We start from the raw sequence: 19,939 nt of genomic DNA on the forward strand, positions 1-19,939 counted from the left end.
GATCAGTTTCTTTGTCTTTCTGTTGCTTCATTATTAGTGTATAAGAATGCAACTGATTTCTGTACATTGATTTTGTATCCTGCAACTTTCCTGAATTCATGTATCAGTTCTAGCAGACTTTTGGTGGAGTCTGTCGGGTTTTCCATGTATAATATCATGTCATCTGCAAAAAGTGAAAGCTTGACTTCATCTTTGCCAATTTTGATGCCTTTGATTTCCTTTTGTTGTCTGATTGCTGATGCTAGCACTTCCAATACTATGTGAAACAACAGTGGTGAGAGTGGACATCCCTGTCGTGTTCCTGATCTCGGGGAAAGCTCTGTTTTTCCCCGTTGACAATGACATTTGCTGTGGGCTTTTCATAAATGGCATTTATGATGTTTAAGTAAATTCCTTCTATCCCGACTTTCTTGAGGGTTTTTATCAAGAAAGGATGCTGAATTTCTGCATCGATTGACAGGATCATATGGTTCTTTTCTTTTCTTTTATTAATGTGATGTATCACATTGATTGATTTGCAAATGTTGAACCAGCCCTGCAGCCCAGGAATGAATCCCACTTGATCATGCTTTATATGCTGTTGAATCCGATTTGCTAGTATCTTATTGAGAATTTTTGCGTCCATATTCATCAGGGATATTGGCCTGTAGTTGTCTTTTTCTTGCTGGGTCTCTGTCTGGTTTAGGAATCAAAGTAATAGTGGCTTCACAGAATGAGTCTGGAAGTTTTCCTTCCCTTTCTAATTCTGGAACAGCTTGAGAAAGATAGGTATTATCTCTGCTTTAAATATCTGGTAGAATATCCCTGGGAAGAATATCCCTGGGAAGCCATCTGGTCCTGGACTCTTATTTGTTGGGAGATTTTTGGTAACTGATTCAATTTCTTTGCTGGTTATGAGTCTGTTCAAGTTTTTCTATTTCTTCCTGTTTTAGTTTTGGAAGGGTGTGGGTGCTTAGGAATTTGTTCATTTCTTTCAGGTTATCCAGTTTCTTGGCATATAATTTTTCATAATATTCCCTGATAATTGTTTGTATTTCTGAGGGATTGGTTGTAATAATTCCATTTTCATTCATGATTTTATCTATTTGGGTCATCTCCCTTTTCTTTTTGAGGAGCCTGGCTAGAGGTTTATCAATTTTGTTTATTTTTTCAAAAAACCAACTCTTGGTTTCATGGATCTGCTCTACAGTTTTTTTAGATTCTACATTGTTTATTTTTGCTCTGATCTTTATTATTTCTCTCCTTCTGCTGGATTTAGGCTGTCTTTGCTGGTCTGCTTCTATTTCCTTTAGGTGTGCTGTTAGGTTTTGTATTTGGGATTTTTCTTGTTTCTTGAGATAGGCCTGGATTACAGTGTATTTTCCTCTCAGGACTGCCTTCACTGCATCCCAAAGCGTTTGGATTGTTGTATCTTCATTTTCGTTTGTTTCCATATATTTTTAAATTTCTTCTCTAATTGCCTGGTTGACCCACTCATTCTTTAGTAGGGTGTTCTTTAACCTCCATGCTTTTGGAGGTTTTCCAGACTTTTTCCTGTGGTTGATTTCAAGCTTCATAGCATCGTGGTCTGAAAGTGTGCATGGTATGATCTCAATTCTTGTATACTTATGAAGGGCTGTTTTGTGACCCAGTATGTGATCTATTTTGGAGAATGTTCCATGTGCACTCGAGAAGAAAGTATATTCTGTTGCTTTGGCATGCAGAGTTCTAAATATATCTGTCAAATCCATCTGATCCAATGTATCATTCAGGGCCCTTGTTTCTTTATTGATCCTGTGTCTAGATGATCTACCCATTGTTGTAAGTAGAGTATTAAAGTCCCCTGAAATTACCACATTCTTATCAGTAAGGTTGCTTATGTTTGTAATTGTTTTATATATTTGGGGGCTCCTGTATTCGGCGCATAGACATTTATAATTGTTAGCTCTTCCTGATGGATAGACCCTGTAATGATTATATAATGCCCCTCTTCATCTCTTGTTACAGCCTTTAATTTAAAGTCTAGTTTGTCTGATATAAGTATGGCTACTCCAGGTTTCTTTTGACTTCCAGTAGCATGATAGATAGTTCTCCATCCTGTCACTTTCAATCTGAAGGTGTCCTCAGGTCTAAAATGAGTCTCTTGTAAACAGCAAATAGATGGGTCTTGATTTTTTTACCCATTCTGATACCCTATGTCTTTTGGTTGGAGCATTTAGTCCATTTACATTCAGTGTTATTATAGAAAGATATGGGTTTAGAGTCATTGTGATGTCTGTAGGTTTCATGCTTGTAGTGATGTCTCTGGTACTTTGTCTCACAGAATCCCCCTTAGTATCTCTTGTAGGGCTGGTTTAGTGGTGATGAATTTCTTCAGTTTTTGTGTGTTTTGGAAAACCTTTATCTCTCCTTCTATTCTGAATTACAGACTTGTTGGATAAAGGATTCTCAGCTACATATTTTTTCTGTTCATCACATTGAAGATTTCCTGCCATTCCTTTCTGGCCTGCCAAGTTTCAGTAGATAGGTCTGTCACTAGTCTTATCGGTCTCCCTTTATATGTTTATAGAGCTGTATATAGAGCATGTTTATCCCTAGCTGCTTTCAGAATTTTCTTGTTATCCTTGTATTTTGCCAGTTTCACTATGATACGTCATGCAGAAGATCGATTCAAGTCACGTCTGAAGGGAGTTCTCTGTGCCTCTTGGAGTTCAATGCTTTTTTCCTTCCCCAGATCGGGGAAGTTCTCAGCTATGATTTTTTCAAGTACACCTTCAGCCCCTTTCTCTCCCTCTTCCTCTTCTGAAATTCCTATCATACGGATATTGTTACATTTGACTGCATCACTTAGTTCTCTAATTCTCCCCTCATACTGCTGGATTTTTTTTTATCTCTCTTTTTATCAGCTTCCTCTTTTCCCATAATTTTTATCTTCTAATTCACCTATTCTCTCCTCTGCCTCTTCAATCCGAGCTGTGTTCACCTCCATTTTATTTTGTGCCTCATTTATAGCATTTTTTAGCTCCTCATGACTATTTCTTAATCCCTTGATCTCTGTAGCAATAGCTTCTCTGCTGTCCTCTATACGTTTTTCAAGCTCAGCAATTATTTTTATGACTATTATTCTAAATTCTTGTTCCGTTAGAGTGCTTAAGTCATTTTTGATCAATTCATTAGCTGTTGCTACTTCCTGGAGTTTCTTTTGAGGAGAATTCTTCCGTTTCATCATTTTGGATAGTCCCTGGGGTGGTGTGGAACTGCAGGGAACTTCCCCTGTGCTTTCTGGAGTAACTTGTGTTGGTGGGCGGGGCCACAGTCAGACCCACTGCTGGGGCCAAAGACTGGTGTGTACCTTATCTTCCCCTTTCCCAGGGGTAGGACTCACTGTGGAGTGGTGTGGCCCCTGTCTGGGCTACTTGCACACTGCCAGGTTTGTGGTGCTGCTTCAATGGGGTCTGGCGTATTAGCTGGGGTGGATCCACAAGGTGCACCAGGATGGGAGGGGTAGGCTCAGCTTGCTTTGCCATCAGTGGTCCGCTGCAGGAAGGGCCTTGCAGCACTGGAAGGGAGGGATGGATCCACAGAAGTACAGCGTTGGGTGTTTGCACAGTGCCAGCAAGTTCGTGATGGGAACTGGTTCCCTTTGGAATTTCGGCTGGGGGATGGGAGAGGGAAATGGCGCTTGCCAGTGCCTTTGTTCCCCACCAAGCTGAGCTCTGTCTTCCAGGGCTCAACATCTCTCCCTCCTGGCATCCTCTCACCCTCCCGCTCTCCGAGCAGAGCTGCTGACTTTTAACATTCCATATGTTAAGTCCTGCTGGCTGTCAGAACACACTCTGTCCGGCCCTCCACTTTTGCAAGCCAGATTCAGGGGCTCTGCCTTGCTGGGTGGGCTGGCTGCCCCTCCACCACCCCGGCTCCCTCCCTCCAGTCCATGTAGCACGCACCACCTCTCTGCCCTTCCTACTCTCTTCCATGGGCCTCTCGTCTATGCTTGGCTCTGGAGAGTCCGTTCTGCTGGTCTTCTGGTGTTTTTCTGGGTTATTTAGGCAGGTGTGGGTGGAATCTAAGTGATCAGCTGGACCAGGTGATCCCAGCGTCCTCCTATGCCGCCATCTTCTCCTCCCTATTTTATTGGTTTTTAAATATAATTTATTGTCAAATTGGCTAACATACAGTGTGTACAGTGTGCTCTTGGTTTTGGGGGTAGATTCCCATGGTTCATCACATACATACAACACCCAGTGGAGGTTCCTCAAAAAATTAAAAATAGAACTACCCTACGACTTAGAAATAGCACTACTAGGAGTTTATCCAAAGGATACAGGAGTGCTAAGTCATAGGGGCACCTGTATCCCAATGTTTACAATTCTGATTTTAAATGACTACATTACCCCTGAAATCTATCCAACTGAAAAAATCATATTCAGCAAGGTAAAAATTGTTGCCAACTGGTGTAAATGTTTGTGATACCAATTTTATTTAACAAACATACCCAATATGAATGTCTAATTTACTTGTTTTCTCCTTTTCTCTTTATAGAAGATAAGGATCCTAATTTGGACACAATGTTGAATATCCCATCAGCACTTACTGCAACAGTAATTCCTGTCGTAGTGACTGTTCCTCAAGGCAAAGGAAAACCAAAATCAAAAGGCAAAGAAAAACCCAGAGAATCAATTAAAGAAGAGGAACACCCAAAAGAAGAAGAGAAAAAGGTACAGGGACTTGCCATGGATCCCAAAACTCTACTCCTACCTCAGTGTTAACTTTTTTTTAAATCATGAGTTAGGTCCATAGTGTTATTGCACTACATATACATTCTTGTGCAAATGAATTAACATTCCCTGGAGTTTCAATTTTGAATGAATGAGAAGAGATGTGCACACAGGAGTTGGGTCCCTATGCCAGGAGACATATTGTCATATACATCTCTCTCAGGTCTTTCATTCTAAACTCAGCAGGACAAGCTCAGCCTTTTTTGCCACTCTGTTTCTTGAGTTTTCTTTGCTTTTGGTTGGTTAAGTTCCTACCATTCTCTAAGTACTTTATTTAGCTTCATTAGATAAATAACAATTGAAAGAGGAGTATCTTTAATTAAATAATGGAAATGCTTCCATTTGGTAAACTTGGGCTTAGATTTATATGCCAAGGATTGAAGGACAGTCTGCTTCTGGCTAAAGACCAGTTCACCCTGTACCTCCAACCTGCCACCCAATGCAAACACACACTCACAGAGGCTTTGGTTCCAAACATGTTCCTGATAGAAGAATACAGATCAAAAGAGGAGCAAGAAGAAAACCACTGATGAACTCTTGACTCTTTAGGCATTTACTAGAACAGCTGTGCAGTTTGTACAATTTATAAACACTCAACTCGTTAGAATAAAAAAAACGTGTTAAAAAGAGATCAGGGATCTTGATTTCAGACCTCGGCCCTTTAAAACTTATGGGGTTTGTATGCTACTTAGCCTCTCTGTACCATATTTATTTAGCTTTACTGCAAGATGACTTTTCTCAAGCCAGGACACTTGACCCTTGCTAAATGAAAATTGCATGGTGTTTGAGCAGAATAGCCCTGGATAATTCACTAATTTGACTGAAAGCAATTTGGTAGCAAACCAGTCAGCTCTCCTAAAATTTTTAAAAAGTGACGCTAATGGAAGGATGGGAGATAATTACTGGTTTTTTGTGTAATGGTAGATTTGTCATGGCAAGGTTCATGTCTTTAAGCAGTATTATTCATTTTACAGAATTTCATAATTTCTTTCCTCTTAATTTGGTTTTGTATTTTTAATTGATTTTTAGCTAACTTTTCAGATTTTATTATTTGTTAGTAACAAAGGCAGAGCAATTTAAATGATCAACAGTAGAAGACTAATTAGAATAAACTAAAGATCCAGAAACAAGGGATCGGTTGGAATGACTTCAGTGGCTAACTGGAAAGAAAGCCGACTGGAAAACCTGAAATTATTATTGTGAGGGGTTGGTTGGAAGCAACCAAATAACTTTGATTCTGGAATGCAATTAACCAACCAGGTATTCGGGCATAGTTGGCAGAAAATTAATTAGGATTTTTCCCTAGACACACCCAAACTTCATCAGTTTATAAATAATCTTTTTATGCCCTTTTTAAATTGTTTTTACTTACTACAAAAGTAATGCCTGCTTATTAGAGAAAAATAAGGACACATATCCTAACAGCATAACATCTCTAACACCCAAACTTTAAAAAATACACAAAGTGGGTAGTGGGAATGTGGTCAGCCTTTACACCCACACTTGCAAACAGAGATATCATTCAAGGCCTACTTCAAGGCCCAACTCCTCCATGATCCTTTCCTAACTATTCTCATTAACTTTGATATCTTCATTTTTTGAGGAGAGATGTGCCAACAATTTGGTACTATAATTTAATTGTTTCACATGTCTATGTACCATTCTACAATATAGAATATAAATTGCACAAAGGTAGAGACTCATGCATTTTATAGGTTCCATCACAGGGCCCACTAGTCATGGGCAAGTCATATGTTAAGCACTCAGCAAGTCCATGCTTAGTTGTAATAAATCAATAGCTCATTTAGAAAATAACAATTATTCACATGTTAAATTATTTACAGGAAGAAGTGGAACCAGAACCTGTTTTACAGGAGACTCTTTATGTTCCCACTTTCCAAAACCTAAATGTGTCTTGCCCCAATGGGCTCCTAGTAACCTTCATTGGGCAAGAGTCTACAGGTGAGTGTTAGCCGGTGTAGAGCAAGGAGGGAGTGGAGCAAAAAAATATAGAAAACAATTAAATCACCATTGAAAGTGTGTATTTTCCTACTAGTTAAATATACTTGTTAATAATGAACAATAGGCTAATAATAATAATAACCCTCATTTTCTGAGCATTTACTGATAGCTTGGCACTAAGTATTTAATATACATGAAAAAATACAACTATTATAGGGGCGCCTGGGTGGTTCAGTCGGTTGAACATCCAACTCTTGATTTTGGCTCAGATGATGATCTCATGGTTCATGATATCAAGCCCCGCATTGGGCTCTGCACTGTAGGCCAGGAGCCTGCTTGGGGTTCTCTCTGGCCCTCCCTGCTCATGTTCTCTCTCTCTCTCTCTCTCAAAATAAATAAATAAACATTTTTTAAAAATACAACTATTTTAAGCTAAGTCCTAGTAATTCCATTTTACAAAATAAATTGAGGCTTCGGGAGGTTCATTAATTTGCCTAAGGTCACTCAACTCCTAAGTGGCAGAGATAAAAGTCCATTCTTGGTCCAGTGATGGCAAAGCCTAGAGGCCATACAGAAATAACAGACATTATAAAATCATATGCTGATACTTGAGAACAAGACTGGTTTCCTTCAAGCATTCAACCTGCACTTGCCTCTCCCTTCTTTGTGCTCACTGTCCTTTGTTTTGACCAGCCAAGCAAATTAATGTACCTGTGTCCCTTTGTAGAGGCAGGAAGACAGGGCCCACAATAGTTGTTAAGAGCACTGACTTTGCCATCACTGGACCAAGAATGGACTTTTATCTCTGCCACTTAGGAGTTGAGTGACCTTAGTCACAATAAGTTCAAGTAGGATTTCTTTACCCTAATTGGGGCATCCACGTTGGTGACTGAATTTGCATATCACTTAAATGGAGACCCACTATTGCAATAGAATTAACAGAAGCAGCAAAGCAAACATGGGCCTGGGACTTGAGTTCTGACTGTATGGCCCTTTCAGTTACTTACTGTCTCTAGACCATGTTTCTTCATCTATAAATGTTGTATTGTATCAGTGGGTCTTGATCTTTTTTCACAACCAAATATTCTCTTTATTATAATTTCCTTATGTACACCATATTGGAAAAGTATATCTATCAAAGAAAAAGAGTATGCCTATTGAAAAATAATTCAATGTCACATTTACTTGCCACCCAAATGAAAAGAAACTAAATGTTGCAGTTGATCTGATTTGTCTCAATCTTGTTTTTCATTAGGCTTTATCAATTATTAAAAATAGACCATGAATCTTGGAATCGATTTCCCAGGATTCCTAGTGGCCCAGGTTTTCCATGATGAGATGACTGTGTGATGACCATGAAGGGTCTTCCAGAGTCAAAGTCAAAGATGTTATGAGTGTACTAAGAGGGATATTTCTAGATAAGAACATATTTGTCTGCTTGTTCACTTGATCCTATTATCAAATTCCAGCTTTCCACCTTTTTTTATTAGTTTCATTATCTAGCCTGATATTTTTATCCTTATGTCATGGAGACAATGTGGTTAATAATAACTCTGCTTGGAACATGTAATCTTTTAAAAATTTTCCATATATTATGAATATCCTAATTCAAGTCTGAACATAATTACGACATAAATACCAAAGGAGCAATGTTTTCATTAGGGTCAGCCTTGCACAGAAGGAGGGAAGGTCATGCGGTATATGAAGAAAGAGCTTTCTTGGGTGACCTTGGACAAGACATAACCCTCTCCACCTGAATTTCTTCATTTATAAGATAGTGTCATATACTAAACAGGGTTATTATAAGTATTAAATGAGAAAATACTGTCTAATTTGGAGCATACTAATCCAGTGTTAGGTTTTGGGTGGTTTTTGTTTGTTTTGGGTCATGGTAGCAGCAGTTGTTTTTACAACATAAGAAAACAGTTAAGCCTAGAGACCCGTTCAACTCCTAGGCCTGCCACTTAACTGTGTGACCTTGGAAAAGCTATAAGCCTTTCCAGCCTCCATTTCTTCAAAACCCTGGAAAGTGAAGTCTCCCTTAAAAGTTTGCTGGGATGAGCTGAATAAAATACATATACAAAGCATTTAACATATAAAAACATCCAAGTAAGTGCTTATTAGTTTATTGTTAGTAATACTTCTGTGACTTAGAGGGTATCACGAAGGGCCCTCATTTCAAAATATTTTTCTATCAGCCTGATACAGTCCTTGAAATGCCATCATTACATGTTGATAAACCACTTTACAAATTGAGAAGAGGAGAATATTTGGTTAGCAAAAACTGAATTCTCGTTAATATTTTCTTTTGAAGGAAATTACCAGGTGCTTTTCTCCTTAATTGCCAGCTTAGAGTAGAATGCTGAGAAAAATCTGGATTTGGTTAGAGATGAGGGCATCGGTGATGTTAACTCTGAAAAATGATGAAATATTTTGGAAGGGCAAGCCTGAAGTGAGTGACTCCCCCTGAGGCTCCAGGCAGCCAGGGGTCACCAGGAGAGCATTGAGCACCCAGGGGCAAGAGCTTAGTCAAGGGCAAGAGAAAAGTGCCAACAGGGATAAAAGGGAACCTCTAAGGACAGCAAAGCTCTGCTTCCTTCCTAATTTTGCCAGAGGTGTCCTAGAACTCATGAGAAAGAATGGGTTGTACATAGAGAAGGTACCTATTGAGTACCTACAGACGACCTTCTTTACTACATTTGACCATATAGCAAAGGTAGAAAAGAACCAGTGCTCTGCGCCATCGGTCATGACATGGAAACTGCCCTATTACTCAGCTGTAGACAGAAGAATGAAAACAATTAAGCAACAAGATAAAACACCGGCCACACAGCATTGCCCAGTTCACATTAAGGCTTGCTTTTTTTTCAGATGGGAATGTTATGGATGAGGAACCCACTTGGGACATCATGGTCCGGCAGAGCTACCCCCAGAAGGTGAAGCACTATGAGTACTATAAGACGGTGATGCCACCAGTGGAACAGGAGGCATCAAGAGTTATCACCAGGCAAGGCACTGTTGTCAAGTACATGTTGGATGGATCCACACAGGTAAGAGAATGTTAGATAAATAATTCTCCTTCCTGCTGCAAAGTAAAATACAAACAAGCTATGGGGCAGGAGTAGTGTTGTGGTAGGTAAGAAGGACAACCCACTTGAAAATGGAGTGACACCGGAGATGGAAAATTGAGAATAGAACAGTAGAATAGAATAGAATAGAATAGTCTGCCAATAAGACTATTTGTATCCTTATTATAAATAAGCTTATTCTATATATGACCCAAGGCTGAGGATTAAACACAGTGTTCGCCTCCTCTGCCTCTCAAGGCACCTTAAAATAATAATAATAAAAAAATACTTTTGAATAGTGCATTCACAACTGTACTGGAAAACAACAAGATGTGTCATCAGTGGATGAAAATTGTGTGAGAATTTCTAGAAAATGCAAGTCAGGTGAGATCAGACTGACGGAGAAACAGAAGAAAGTTTAAAACATGTACAGTGAAAAGCCTGCAGCAAAATTCAAACTCAGAAGTTTTAACACAGACATTTCACAGATGGAGATCTGCACTCAGAAAATCGAGTTAGTGTCCCAGGTGACTCACTACTACCTGGAGGGTGGCAACCAGACATCAAAATACCCAGGAGATGTGTGTCCTGCTCCATTCCTTCCCAGCGACCAGAGGCTACGCCACCAAGAAGTGAACAGGGATCCTCAAACAGAAATATGACTGTGCACCCAAGAGCCATCAACCCTACAGAAAAACCAACTGCATGAAAGTAAATTACAGAATAATAAAAAATTAAAGACAGAGCACCTAAAAAGAAGCATAGTTAAACAAAAAACTTGGAAGGGAGTAGAAGTAATATAGACAGACACTTGAGAGGCTAACAATCTATAAAATAACAATAAAAAAAGAACAGTTGCTGTGGAAAAAAAGTCGAGAGTTTTTAGATACTAAAACTGACAATTGTGTATCAAATCACTATGTTGTACACCTGAAAGTCAGATAATAGTGTATGTCAGTATACTTCAATTAAAAATTTAAGAGGGGTTCCTGGGTGGCTCAGTCAGTTAAGTGACCCACTCTTGATTTTGGCTCAGGTCATGATCTCATGGTTATTGAGTCCAAGCCCCGTGTCAGGCTCTGCACTGACAGTGTGGAACCTGCTTGGGCTTCTCTCTCTCTCCCTCTCTCTCTGCCCCTCCTCTGCTCATGCATGCTCTCTCTGTCTCTCTCTGTCTCTCTTTCTCAACATAAATAAACTTTAAAAATACAAAATAAATAAAAATTTAAAAGGAGAAAAAAACAAGAAAAATAATTGTGAAAATTGGGGGGGTGGGGGAGTGGATTGTGAGGGAGAGAAAAGTTAAGAGACATGGAAAAGGGATCTGAAGAATACAATCTCCAGAAGAAGAAAATGGTGGGAGTGAAGAAGGAAAATAAAGGAAGAAACAACACAGGGAATTTTCCCAGAACGAAAAAAAAAAAATACTTTGGATTAAACAAGAGTCAGTCAGGATTGATACTAATAATCTTTAAAAGATCATCTAGATATGTTGTAGTGCAGTTTTGGGACTGTGCAGATAGACAATCCCGAAAGCTTCCTAAAGGAAACCAGTTACCTAGTACAGAATGGACGGGATGGATGTTAGATTTCTCATGAGCAGCAGCTGGTGGTGGTTCTTGTCATGTTCATTGGTGAGCGATAGAGATTGATCCAGACAGATGTATCTGTAGCACCTGTAGACACCATATCTACTAGATAGATATCGACAGACACTAAACATTTAAATATGTGATAAAGTTTTAAATGTAGTCATTATGTAAGTTGCAACAGAGTGCATAATTTTCCAGTGACATAGGGGAAGGATAAAGAATAGAGAAAATAGGGGTTCCTGGATGGCTCAGTTGGTTAAGTGTTCAACTTTGGCTCAGGTCATGATCTCACGGTTCGTGAGTTCAAGCCCTGCAGCAAGCTCTATGCTAACAGCTCGGAGCCTGAAGCCTGCCTCGGATTCTGTGTCTCCTTCTCTCTCTGCCCCTCGGCTCATGCTCTATCTCTCTCTAAAATAAATAAACATTAAAAAAAATCTTTTAATGGAGAAAATAAAAACTCAAGTTAATCCAATAAAAGACAAGAAATAAAAAGAAAGGAAACAAAATAGAAGGTAAATGGAAAACATTAAATAATATTATTTTGCTGGATAGTAAGCTATTCTCTCTGCGCTCCCAATCTATCCTCCTATATTATGTTTGTGTTGCTGAGTCTGGAGGTCTGCAGAGTGTTTTCCCTTTGGATTTATTTTAACTTATGTCAGTTTGACACAGCATTAAATGTTAACCAGCCTCTTGCTTGCTTCTGAGAACGTAAGGATTTCGCTTTTCCTTCAGATTCTCTTTGCCGATGGTGCCGTGAGCAGTAGTCCTGATTCAGGTTCTGTTTGTCCTCCTGGTGAAATGCCAACAAGCCCTCACAGCGGTGACTTTATGGACACGGCTTCTCAGCATAAATCAGAAATTATCCCATCTGAGATTGTCATCACAAAGAAAGGTAATAATTGAAGCCTTTCAGTTTATAATGGATTTAATAAGCCTTCAAATGCTCCATAAATGTTCATTATTGTTATTCTTTTACTTCTCATCTTTTCTATGAATATATTCATCTATACTCATAGACGCATATACATATGTATAAACTTTAATTGGAATCACAGCATTACACACTGTCATGAACGGCTTCCTTCTCGTGGTAGTAAATAACGAACATTTTCCTATGCCATTACATACACTTCCACATTAGGTCTAGTGCTGGGCTAGTGTTTTAGGGTTAGTTGACCAGATCGGTAATGTCAAGGTTCTAAGTAGGCATCTCTTTGGTTCTCTTGACTTTCCTCAGAGCTGCAAAGGCCCCAGGTTCTCATGTAGTAACCCTCAAAGCAAAACGCGAAGAGAGTGGACACAAGAACTTTCAAGGTTGTCTGTCTATCAGGGAGGAAAACATTTCTGGATTCCACCGCCTTCCCCCACCAGAAGACCTTCCCTTATATCTCACTGACTAGACCTGGCCAGGGACCTAAGCTGGAAAAACAAGCATTTGACGTTTCTGGCCTTTTTCTCAGGAGATGCGCACTACCTGTAGGGAAAAAAGAAGTCGGGTAACAGTTGAGTAAGCAACCAACAGTGTCTGCCATAGTCTAAATTATGAAATTGCTCTCCTCAGAGGTATTCTCGATTTACACCCCTACCTCCAGTGTTGTACTAAAATATTTCCTTCCTCATACCCTTGCCGATGCTGGATTTCCTCATTCTCTTAATCTTATTCCATTTGATAGATAATTAATAATCTTATTATTGTGTTAATTTGCATTTCTTTATTACTGATAAGGTTGAATATTCAATAATTTTTTTCTTTATGAATTTTTCTATTCACATATTTTCTTGTTTACCATTGGGAAGTTCATTATTTACATATTTATTTGTAAGAGATCTTTAGATGTAGGACATGTGTGTTTGTGTACCAGGCACAATTCTGAATACTTTAAAGTATTAAATCAGTGAATCCTCATAGCAACCCTGTGTGATATATATTTTAATAATCCCACTTTACAGATGACGAAATTGAGACACAGAGAGGTTAAATAACTGCCTTGAGGCCTCTCAGCTAGTAAGTGGGAGAGCTGGGATTTGGATCTGGGCACCTGCGTTGCAAATTTTTCTCAATCTCTCATTTGACTTAAATGGTCTGAGACCAGGATTTAATCTTCTTTGTCAGTTTCACACACACACCCCTCCCCACCACCACCACAGTAACCAACGACCAAGAGGCAAATTGAATTCCTTTTTTGGTTACTCAAAATTTAGTGAAATAGACTTTCCTTTGGTAGTAGCAAAAGGTCCTTGGTTGAAGTGAATGAAAGCATCCTCGTAGCTTTCAAACTCCCCAGCTCAAAGGCTCCTTCCTTTTCTGATAGGAGAGGACTTCATGTAAGGGTGGCCACTTTCCTTAGCACCCCACAGGGTTCCAAAGAGTTTCCACCTCCAGCATGGTGTGCTCCAGATTTCTTCAAAGCCCTCCCATCCGAGGTGATGCATTCACTTTAAAAACAAAAACAGGGGCACCTGGGTGGCTCAGCCGGTTGAGCGGCCGACTTTGGCTCAGGTCATGATCTCACGGTCCGTGAGTTCGAGCCCCGCGTCGGGCTCTGTGCTGACGGCTCAGGACCTGGAGCCTGCGTCAGATTCTGGATCCCCTTCTCTCTCCGCCCCACCCCTGCTTGTGCTCCGTCTCTATCTTTCAAAAAAAATGAATAAACGTTAAAATAATTAATAAACACATGTCTTACATTTGATGAACCAATATTGATACATTATTATTAACTGAAGTCCATAGTTTGCATTAGGGTTCAATCTTTGATATGTACAGTTCTAAGAGTTTTGACAAATGCATAATGTAGTGAATCCTACCACTACAATATCATACAGAATAATTTTACTCTCTGTGGGAAAAAACAAAAACCCTGTGCTCTATTTATTCATCTTTCTCCTCACCCTCTCCCAAAAACCAGTACCCGTGAGCCAACACTCTCTTTTTCCCTCCACCCAGGACCTTGGAAACACTAATCTACTTTCTGTTTCTATGGACTTACACATTCTGGACATTTCATATGAACAGAAGCATACAATATAAGACCTTTTGTGACTGGTTTCTTTTTATCTAGTGTAATATTTTCAAGGGTCATCTATGTTGTAACTTGTGTCAGTACCTCATTTTTATAGCCGAAGAATATTCTCTTGTATGGATATACCACACTTTGTTTACACATTCATCAATGATGGACATATAGGTCGTTTCCACTTTTAGGAAATTACAAATAAAGCTGATGCAAACATTTCTGTACAAGTTTTTGTGTGGACAGATATTTTCATTTCTCTTGAGTACGTAAACCAGGAGTGGAATTGCTGGAATAATAACTCTATGTTTCTCGTTTTGAGCACCTGATAAACTGTTTTCCAAAGCAGCTGCATTATTTTATTTTTCACCAGCATGTTGAACACTTTTTCATGTGCTTAGTGGCTATTTTTTACCTTTTTTGGAGAAATGTCTATTCAAATCCTTTCCCCAATTTTTTAAAAGTTATCCATCCTCTTATTATTGAGTTGTAAGTATACTTTGTGTATTTTGGATACAACTTCCTTATCAGATACATGATTTGTGAATATTTTCTCCCATTCTTTGTGCTCTTTTTCTACATTCTTCATGATGTCTTTTCATGGTGTCCGTTTTGCTGAAGTCCAATGTATCTGCTTTTTTCCCCCCTCTGGTTGCTTGTGGTTTTGTTATTATATTTAAGAAATTAGTGAATAATCCAAAGTCACAAAGATTTATTCTTATATTTTCTTCTAAGAGTTTTATATTTTTAGTTCTTGAATTTGGGGGTTTTAAATCCATTTTTATAGAACTTTTAAAAAATATTTATTTACTTTTGAGAGAGAGAGAGAACATGTGCACACATGTGGGGAAGGAGCAGAGAGGGAGGGAGACACAGAATCTGAAACAGGCTCCAGGCTCTGAGCTGTCAGCACAGAGCTCAACGTGGGGCTCAAACCCATGAACCATGAGATCATGACCTGAGCCGAAGTCAGACATTCAACCAACTGAGCTGCCCAGGTGCCTCTTTATATAATTTTTTATACAACAAGAGATAGGGGTCCAGATTCATTTTTTTGAGCTTACTAAAAAACAATTATTTCCCCCATTGAATTGGTTGGCACCTCAGTCAAGAATCAATTAACCATCAATGGTAAGGTTTATTTTTGGACTCTTACTTCTGCTCCACTGATAAATATGTTTGTCCTTATGCCAACATCTCACTGTCCTGATTACTACAGGTTTATAAGTTTGAAACTGGAAAGTGGGAGTCATCCATGTTCGTTTTACTTTTTTAATGTTGTTTGGACTACTCTGGGTCCCTTGCATTTCTCTATGATTTTTGGGGACAGATTGTCAATTTCTACAAAAGAGGCAGCTGGGATTTTTAAAAAAAAAATTTTTTTTAACGTTTATTTATTTTTGAGACAGAGAGAGACAGAGCATGAATGGGGGAGGGTCAGAGAGAGAGGGAGACACAGAATCTGAAATAGGCTCCAGGCTCTGAGCTGTCAGCACAGAGCCCGACGCGGGGCTCGAACTCACGGACCGCGAGATCGTGACCTGAGCCGAAGTCGGACGCTTAACCGACTGAGCCAGGCAGCTGGGATTTTTATAGAGATTCCACTGAACATGTAGCTAAATTCTGAGAGTATTGACATCTTAACAATATTGTCCCTAATTCATGAACTTGGGATATCTTTCCACTTACTTAGAACTTCTTTAATTGCAATCCATACTGTCTTATAGTTTTGGGTGTGCAATTATTACGATTGTTTTGTTAAATTTTTCGTGTCTTATTCTTGATCCTATTATAAATGGAATTGTTTTCTTTATTTTTGGATTGTTCATTGATGGTGTATACCAATATAATTGATTTTTTTGTTTGCATTTTGAGCTAGTATCTTAAAATCTTGCTGACCTTTCTTATTCTACCCTTTTTTTGTTTTGCAGCAACTCTGGAAATAAGATCCTAACCCCCAGTGTTTGTTGCTGTTGCTGTTATTGCTGTTTGTTTAGTGACTTTACTGAACTTCTTCTTGTGAATCTCTTTCCTTTGTCCTGTGTAGCTACTGAAGTTTCTGCTCTGTTAGCCCAGTGGTCAGGTAGTGATTAGGCAGGGGTTCCCTTACATGCCTCAAACCAACAAATCTCCCAGCCTTTGCCAAGGGGATGTGTGTGCTTACTGGGGCATTCCTTCATCGCTCTCGCAGTTTAGGCCCTAGCCTTAGCCTCAAACTCAGCCCGTGTTTCTCAGGTGTTTCTTGGACATGAGTACAATCCTGCATGTACATGTGGCCTTCTAGATTCCTAGGAAAATGACAGTTTTTCAAAGTCCCTTTGGTCATCTCATTCTCTAGCTTTTCCTTTTAAGTTTTTAGGTCAGCCTCTTTTTTGCCCCAACTGTTACCGCTGCCTTAGACAGCCACGTTGTGAACAATCGCCACTGACTGTTTCAGCAGGAGCCCCAGGAAAAGGTGGTTTATAATGAGTGAATTCTGACCCAGGTCAGGGTGAGGATTTTCAGGGAGTTTTCAGAGAAGTCAAACAATGACAAGTCTTTGGGAATGGGGCTTTTAGAGAGAATTGCAGGCCTATCTGCCCCCTCCAGTGGCTGCCAGATTGTCACAGCTACTGTAACTCCAAGGCTACTGTTTTTCAAGGTTACTGCAGAGCTGGAGATGGGGTGGAGGGCATGGAGGGGGGTGGGGGTGGGTGCGGATGGAGGGTGAGAATTGGACAAGTTATAACAACACAAAGCAGTTATTCTTACTGAGATGCAACTGTTTTCTTGAATTGTTTCTTGGATTGTTGCAATTCTTTGGTTTATATCCAGAGTTCTGAAAGAGTTGACTTTGATCATTTTTTCCCAGCGCTCTCACTGTTTTGATGGAAGAATGGTTTTTTGAAGGTCCTTTCTTGCCATTCCAGAAGTACTTCTCCCATCTCACAAGAAATACTCTTTAGTATTTTCTTTATTTTTAGCTCTAAATATTTTCTAATTTCCATAATGACCTCCTTTTTGACCCATAATGTTTTTAAATTTCCAAAACTATGAAGTGTTTCTAGGTTTTTTTTAATAATTGATTTTTAACTAATCTTTTGAAATTTGTCAAAACATGATGTATAGCCTCATATATGGGCAAGTGTTGTAAAAAGTCTGTGTGTGATTGGAAGGGCACGTATCCTGTAGTTATTGAGTATAGTGTTCTCTTTATGTCTATTAGATCAAACCTGTTGGTTGTGTTGTCTGGTCCATTTTCAAGTTCAGCAAACTTCTCTGCAAAGGACAAGATAGTAAATATTTGACTTAGACCTGGTGAGCTGTATTATCTCTGTCACAACTACTCAACTCTGCCCTTATTACACAAAAGTAGCCATAGACAATACATAATCAAATGAGCATGCTGTATTGTGTTTACATAAAACTTATGAACACTAAAATTTGAATTTCATGTAATTTTCACGTATCACAAGATATTATTATTCTTTTGATTTGTTAATTATATAGAAACGTCAAAAGAAGAGTTACTACACAGACTATACAAAAACATACAGCAAACCATATTTGCTCTACAGGTCAAATTTACCAACCAGTATTGTATAACTTCACAGATATTTTTAATCTGCTGTAACAATTTGTTTCAGCAGAAGTATGTTTAAATAAGGGTAGAATAGTCTACTCAGTGCTATACTCCTTATAATTTAATCTTTACTTCTTTATTTCTGAAATTATTACATCTTTTGAATAGTTCTGTCCAATTTTTCTTTATATACTTTGGGGGTATGGTTTTAGATACTTATAAATTTAAAAATTATAATATCTTTGTGGTGAATTTAACATTTTATCAGTATGCAGTGGTTTTTTGTTCTAGGATTCTTTTTTGCCCTAATGTCTATTCTATGAGGGCAAAATTGTATTTTGCTTACCTTATTATATTATTATATTATTATAGACACACCAACTATTAATCCCTTTACAGTATAACTTTTTCATATTTTATTTTACTTTCTGTGGTTTATGTTTAAATGTATGTCTTGTGAGCAACTTATAGGGTAATATTTTTAAAATTCAGTTTGATAATTTTTGTCTTTTTACCGGAGCTTCTAATCCATTTATCGTATAACAGATAGCTTCCCAAAAAATGTGTTTATGTTGTCTTCATCCTTTGATGATAATTTCACTGGGTACAGAATTCTGGATTGACAGATGTTTTCTCTCAGTATATTCACAAAAATTCTCTATACTTTTCTTGCTTCCAGTGATGATGTCGAAAAATTGGCTGTCAGTCTAATTGCTATTGCTGTGAAGATAATCTAACTGCCTTGAATATATTTTCTTTTTTATTTTAATTTCAATACAGTTTAGCTGGGTGTGGATTTCTTTTTATTCATCCAGTTAGTATACATTGAGGTTCTTAAATCTCTGGGTTAATATCTTTCATTGATTCTGGAAAGTTCTCAATAGTTACCTCCTCAAATATTGTTTCTGTTCCTTTTTTTCTCTTCTTTTAGAATTCTAATTAAGCATGTATTAGAGATTTTTACCTCTCTTTTATTATTTCTATCGCTTTGACTCTCTGAGATTCATTCGAAATAATTTCTACAGGTCTATCTTTCAGTGCTCTTTTAATGCTCTGGAAATAGAAGTAAGTCCAAATTAAATCCTAGGGCAATGGTATCTGTCTTATTTGGGTCTTCCCATTAGCTGAGTCTGCATATTAGTCCAGGTTCGATGCTCTGATGCACATTTCATACTCTGACTCTGAGGAATCTTCCAAGAGTTAACAATCCTTTACTATCTTTTCTTGTAATTTGCTTCTGGGTCTGAATTCACTTCATCATTGAGGTTTGATAACATGGGAAAATTTCATCTACAGATCACTTATTATTATTTATACAATGGAGCAAATCTATCCTGAAAAAGGGATTGAGACATTATTCAGAGTTCCTTGAGGGCTTTTTCATTACTGTCTTCCAAATAGATCATGGTAGGGAGGGATAGGGATGAGATATGCATCAGATGATTATCAATGGAGTAGTCAAACTCTACAAATCCTCTCCCCTAGTGAGAGGCCAAGGATATATGCCTGGTTGGTAAAGTTCTCCAGATCCAGGGCTGAAGAAAGCTGTCTCCTATCTGTGACTAACAAAATGACAAAATCAGGGGAATGAAGAGTTAAAAATCTCATATAATGCTAGAGTTAAGTAAGTCAAAGAAGGAGTCAAAGGTAGGGAGCAAAGGTAGGCTTTAAAAACCAGGGTACAGAGCCCCAAATCTGGAATCCAGGGAGCTATAAGCAATACTCAAAGGTATACAGCAGTTGACCAAATAGGTATTGTGCCATAGAGGGTGAGCTGTATATGCACGTGTCTATTTGGGGAGAGGTGGTGGGAATCCAGCCAAGGTTCAAGTGCATGACTTGATATATTTTTCCACTTGAAAAATAATATAACTGATGAATACTACATATAATTTCTATGCCACAGTGTCTGAGGTAGTTTACAGTGTGTTAAAACTTAGTAATTTATGTAATTGATATTATAGTTACATTGTGTTTGATTTTA

At 38.5% G+C, this 19,939-nt stretch overlaps 1 protein-coding gene across 4 annotated transcripts in view; it reads left to right on the top strand.

Moving 5' to 3' along the window:
• The window catches only part of SPAG17 (sperm associated antigen 17), a 239,057-nt gene that overhangs the window by 140,669 nt on the left and 78,449 nt on the right, over positions 1-19,939 (top strand). For all 4 annotated transcript variants that reach the window (XM_060626305.3, XM_060626304.3, XM_060626306.3 and 1 more), the window contains exons 25-28: positions 4,522-4,697; positions 6,602-6,719; positions 9,591-9,769; positions 12,115-12,274. In XM_060626305.3, coding sequence (XP_060482288.3) covers positions 4,522-4,697; positions 6,602-6,719; positions 9,591-9,769; positions 12,115-12,274 — 633 coding nt within the window. The remainder of the gene's footprint in view (positions 1-4,521; positions 4,698-6,601; positions 6,720-9,590; positions 9,770-12,114; positions 12,275-19,939) is intronic.

Source organism: Panthera onca, chromosome C1 (assembly GCF_046562875.1).
Source record: "Panthera onca isolate mPanOnc1 chromosome C1, mPanOnc1 haplotype 2, whole genome shotgun sequence".
In the NCBI taxonomy this organism is placed as follows: Eukaryota; Metazoa; Chordata; class Mammalia; order Carnivora; family Felidae; genus Panthera; species Panthera onca.